This window comes from Gracilinanus agilis, unplaced genomic scaffold, assembly GCF_016433145.1.
Source record: "Gracilinanus agilis isolate LMUSP501 unplaced genomic scaffold, AgileGrace unplaced_scaffold12694, whole genome shotgun sequence".
Lineage (NCBI taxonomy): Eukaryota > Metazoa > Chordata > Mammalia > Didelphimorphia > Didelphidae > Gracilinanus > Gracilinanus agilis.
In genome coordinates this window covers 1-4,534 of record NW_025343247.1, presented here as the reverse complement: position 1 = coordinate 4,534, position 4,534 = coordinate 1, and the positions used below count along the sequence as shown (strand labels likewise).

Here is a 4,534-nt window from a genome sequence, read left to right as displayed (position 1 = left end):
CGCCTGGAGTCCCAGGCTCTGCTGGGAACTCACTAGTCCCAGGCTGCTGATAAGAGGCTTTCATATCCCCCAGCCCTGAGATAAGGGTTATCTCTGCCTTGGGGTGATAACTGGGGGGGGGGGGGGAGGAGGGGACTGAAGGAGCTCCCACTCTAGTCCCGGAGGGTGAGGGGAGGCTGGAGACTGGAAGTGCCCGAGGGCCACTGGGATGCTAGGCACAGCCACCCTCCTCAGCTAGCCTTCACATCTGCTCCCATGGCCTTGCAGGTGCCCAAGGTGAGGCCCCTGGAGTGCCTGCTTAGTTGGGGTAGAGAGTCAACACCATGGCCAGGGGAGGACCTTGGGACCAGGCTGAGGAAGGTCTCTTGGGGCCTGACAGTCCTGCCCTCCTCCCCCCAGGGAGGCAGCACTGTCACTGCTTCTGCTGCCACCACCGCCGCCACTGCTGTTGCTGCCCCCATTTGGGTTCCCACATGGATTTCCCACCTGGCCTGGGGGAGCCAGAAGCCTTGGCCCCTTTCGCTGAGCCTACCCTGCTGCCTTCCTCGGCCTCTGCCAATGCAACAGAAGAACCGGGCCTCTTCTTCCCGGGGGCCGAGGGCTCTGAGAGCACCAGTACTGCCACCACACTGACCTACTACCACCGGGGACCAGCCACTGATGCCTACAGACACTCCCCAGGTATCCTCGAGGGTGGGGAGGAGGGTTTTCTAGGCTTGTGGGGTGGCACCAGTGACGTGTACTGCATTAGTGAAGACTTCAAAAAGCACTTGGCCACTGCTGGGCACCTAGTAGGTGTCCTTCCCTGGAAGGATCTGTTGGTCTCAGTCTTCCACATGTGGTATCGAGCACCCTTGCTCTCCCTCTCCTCACCTGGTCAGATCAGGGTTAGGCAAACCTTCATTTCACTGGTCAAGGTGGTCCTGAGCTGAACCTGGAAGGAAGACAAAAATTCGGAGGCCAGATGGGGTGGGGCAGCCACCAGGTGAGCCAGGGGCTCAGCTCGGAGTTCTGGGAAGGCAGGGACAGCGGCGGAGCGCAAACGCTATCCGTCCAGTGTGGGGAACAGCTAGCTACCTAGTTTGCCTCAATGAGAGATCCTGGGAGAAGGAGCCATATAGAAGAAATGTGGGCAAGTAGGCCAGACACATGGAGGCTTGGGGGCTTTTGACATCTGATGATCCAGATTCTCCTCCTCCCTCCTTCCCCCCCCCCCCCCCCCGAGAAACCAAACAATCAGCAATAGGTTCTATATGTACTGCCACGTAATACATCTTTCCCCACACACGGAAGGTGTTTAAGGCCAGCCTCAGGAGTTTGCCCATTAGCCTAGAAGCCACAGGGAGCCCTTGGAGTTTACCGAGCTGGAGAGTGTCCCGGTCAGACCAGGGAAATGGATTCGATTCGGCAGCTGAGAGGAAGATGGTCTGGAAAGAGAGGCTTCGAGGCAGGGAGGCCAGTGAGAAGGCTGTGGTGACGGCCTCAGTGAAGAGCATCATCAGGGCCCAAAGGTTGTCGTGCTGGTGGTGGCGGCGGCGGCAGAGGGAGGGCTGAGGGCCGAGGACCAGTGCTGAAGACTGGCCTCTGAAGGCTGGGTTTGAACAAGGGGAATAAAGTGGGAAGCTTAGACGCGAGCTTCCTCTGAGGGAGGACATCACGAGGTCCCTTTTGGACGTCCCGCCGCCGCCGCCGTGCCAGTGGAGAAAGAGATCCGGCCGGGTAGTTAGTTGGCGCCGGGGGACTAGAGCTCAGGAGAGGGATCGTGGCTGAATGGAGAGCTCCGGGAGTCATGTGCATCGGGGTTACTGCACCCACGGAGCAAAGGAAGTCACCAAGGGGAAAGCCCTTTGGGACAGGCCACCCAGGCTTAGGGGGCAGATGGAGATGGAGAATGATGAGGAAAGGAGACCAAGAAGGAAGTCTGTTGGGTAGGAGAAGAAAGCAGGAGAGGGAAGGCTCCTGAGGAAGGCAGAGGAGGAAGGGGGTGGTAGACAGTTTCACAAAACTGAGGACCAGCCCGAGCAGCTGGGGTGACTACAGGCCACAGAGCAGCCATCCTCAAACTCGGCGATCCCTTCACGCCCGAGGGCGATGGAGCCCAGCCAGAGAGCTTTTCTAGGGGTTCTGTCCGTTGCCATTGACTTTCCTTGAAATGAAACCATCTTCCCGTTTTCATGACAATCACGGACCCCCTCCCGCAAAAGAGCCTCCAGGACCCCAAGGACCGTGGTCCGTGCATCTCTGCTCGTGGTTGAGATAGAAGGAGATGGCCTATCGGGTGGAGAGCTTTCAAGAACGACTCCCCCCGCCCCTCCCCGATTTGTCAGCAAGCCTTTATCTTCTCTCTCTCCCACTGCCCTCCTCCCCTCGTGGGAAAAGGGAAAAAGGAAAAAGGCGAAGCAAGCCACTCTGGGACACTGGCCGTGCCCAGGAACGTGTGGACGCACGTGTGCCACGCCTCTAGCCTCTCAGGAGGCAGCCGGGAGGAGGGGGTTTGACCTGGGCAGGGGCAAAGGGGAGCCTCTCCTCTGAGCCTGGAGAAAAGGGCATTCAGAATGGGGGAGAAGGGAGTTTCCGTTTCCCAGCAAAGCAGGAGCTGCAAGTGAGGGCCCAGTCTGGGAGGGAAGGGAAACGCCCGAGCGGAGGGGATGCTCGAAGGGAGTCGGGGTTCCGTATGAGATGTGGGGTGCTGGCCGACGGGCATCTCTCAGGGATCAGCTGAGATCCTCTTTCCGAGCGCTTCGTTCTCCCTCTCCTCCCCGCCCCCCCCCCCGCCGCCCCCCCAAGGCTTTCTGTAACAGGCCAGGCACCGGATAAGGCTTGCACGAGAGCGCAAGTGGTCCTCTCCTGCCTGGCGGCAGCGGTGCCGGGACTCGGATGGGGACAGGGGAGGGTCTGTGCGAGCAGAGGACGCCGGTGGGGGGCCCCCAAGGAGACAGAGCGAATGGGAAAGGGGTCTCAAAGCCAGGAAGCCCTGGTTTCCAGCCCTCTCTCTGACAGACACTGGCTGTATGACCCCAGAGCAGTCACCTCACCTTTCAGTAACCCTGACTAGAAGTAGGTGGAGACTTGGGAAACAGCCGCTGCTCTGTACTGGTGGAGAGCTTTGTCTTGGTGGGACACACCAAGGAAGTCACAGGTTCGTAATGAAAACCAAACCTGGGAGGTCACGCCGGGGGGTTCCGAGGCCTGACCGTCACATCCTTCCCCCCTCCCCCTCCTTACAGTGTGCCAGGTATACCCAATTCTCAACTGGATGGATGCAGGGCTCGGGGGAGCCCCGTATGCGGCAGCAGGTTGGGCCTACGGTAAGACGGGGCTGTACCCGGCCTCAGCCCTAGCCCCTGCTGTTCGAGAGGCCTCCCCCCAGCCAGCTCCCGAGGGCCCTGAGGTGAAAGGGAGCCCAAGGGGCTTCCTGGAGACCCTGAAGACAGAGCGGCTGAGCCCAGACCTGCTCACCCTGGGGGTCCCGGCAGCTGTGGGATCCTCCCACTACGTGGCAGCGAGCTCCCCGGACTTCACTACTGCTACCTTCTTCTCGCCTGCTGGAAGCCCCCTCTCAGTGGCAGGTGGAGGCAGTACCTACTCTCCGAAGCTACGCGGGGCGCTCCCCCTGTCTCCCTGTGGTGAGGATCTGGGGTCAGGGGAGGCAAAGGGTCGAGGGGCCGAGCTGGGGCTCGGCTCTCCAGTTCTGTGCAGCTTCTTGCCTTTCCTCCCACCCAGAGGCCAGAGAATGTGTGAACTGCGGAGCGACTGCTACCCCACTGTGGCGTCGAGACGGTACCGGGCACTACCTGTGCAATGCTTGTGGCCTTTACCACAAGATGAATGGGCAGAACCGGCCCCTCATCAGACCCAAGAAGCGCCTGGTGAGGAGGGAGGCCAGGAGCGGGCAGCCCGGGCTCCAGGGTGGGCGATGGCGCCAATCGGCTCCCCCGGCTCTTTCCAGATTGTCAGTAAGCGGGCAGGCACCCAGTGCACCAACTGCCAGACGACGACCACCACGCTGTGGCGACGCAACGCCAGCGGGGAGCCCGTGTGCAATGCCTGCGGTCTCTACTACAAGCTGCACAACGTAAGCCTCCCCTCCAGGTTGAGGATGACCTTCCTGGTTTGGGCCTTCTGCCCCTCCACAACCGAGGGGGCTTGGGCTCGAGTCTGAGGCCCCGACTAGCCTGTCCAGATTGGGGGGAGACCTGGATTCCACAGCTCGCTCTCGGGGGGGGGGGGGCGGGGCTGGGCTAGCTTCCCTGGGCCTTAAGTGTTTGGCCCTCTTGGAAATGAAGGATTTGGGCCTGGCTCATCTCCCCCAAGCCTCTCTCCAGCTCTGCTGTGTTTGCTGGAGGATAAGAGGAGGGCGCTATCTGGGTGGCTCTGTGTGTGTGTGTGTGTGTGTGTGTGTGTGTGTGTGTGTGTGTGTGTGTGTGTGTGTGTGGAGAGCGGGTGGGGGGGGGCCTTTGGGGCAGGTCCCAATCCGTCTGGGGGGAGGCTCTCGAGATTCTTCTAGATTGGACTGGCCCTGGGAATCTCTAAG

The 4,534-nt window shown here is 60.8% G+C and overlaps 1 protein-coding gene across 1 annotated transcript; it reads left to right on the top strand.

The window, feature by feature from the left end:
• Positions 1–371: 371 nt before the first annotated feature.
• GATA1 (GATA binding protein 1) lies at positions 372–4,111 on the top strand (the record flags this gene model as incomplete). The annotated part of the gene is made up of 4 exons (XM_044683084.1): positions 372–681; positions 3,228–3,626; positions 3,724–3,869; positions 3,950–4,111. Coding segments are annotated over exons 1-4 (915 nt in total), but the record flags the coding sequence as incomplete, so codon positions are not given.
• Positions 4,112–4,534: the final 423 nt, after the last annotated feature.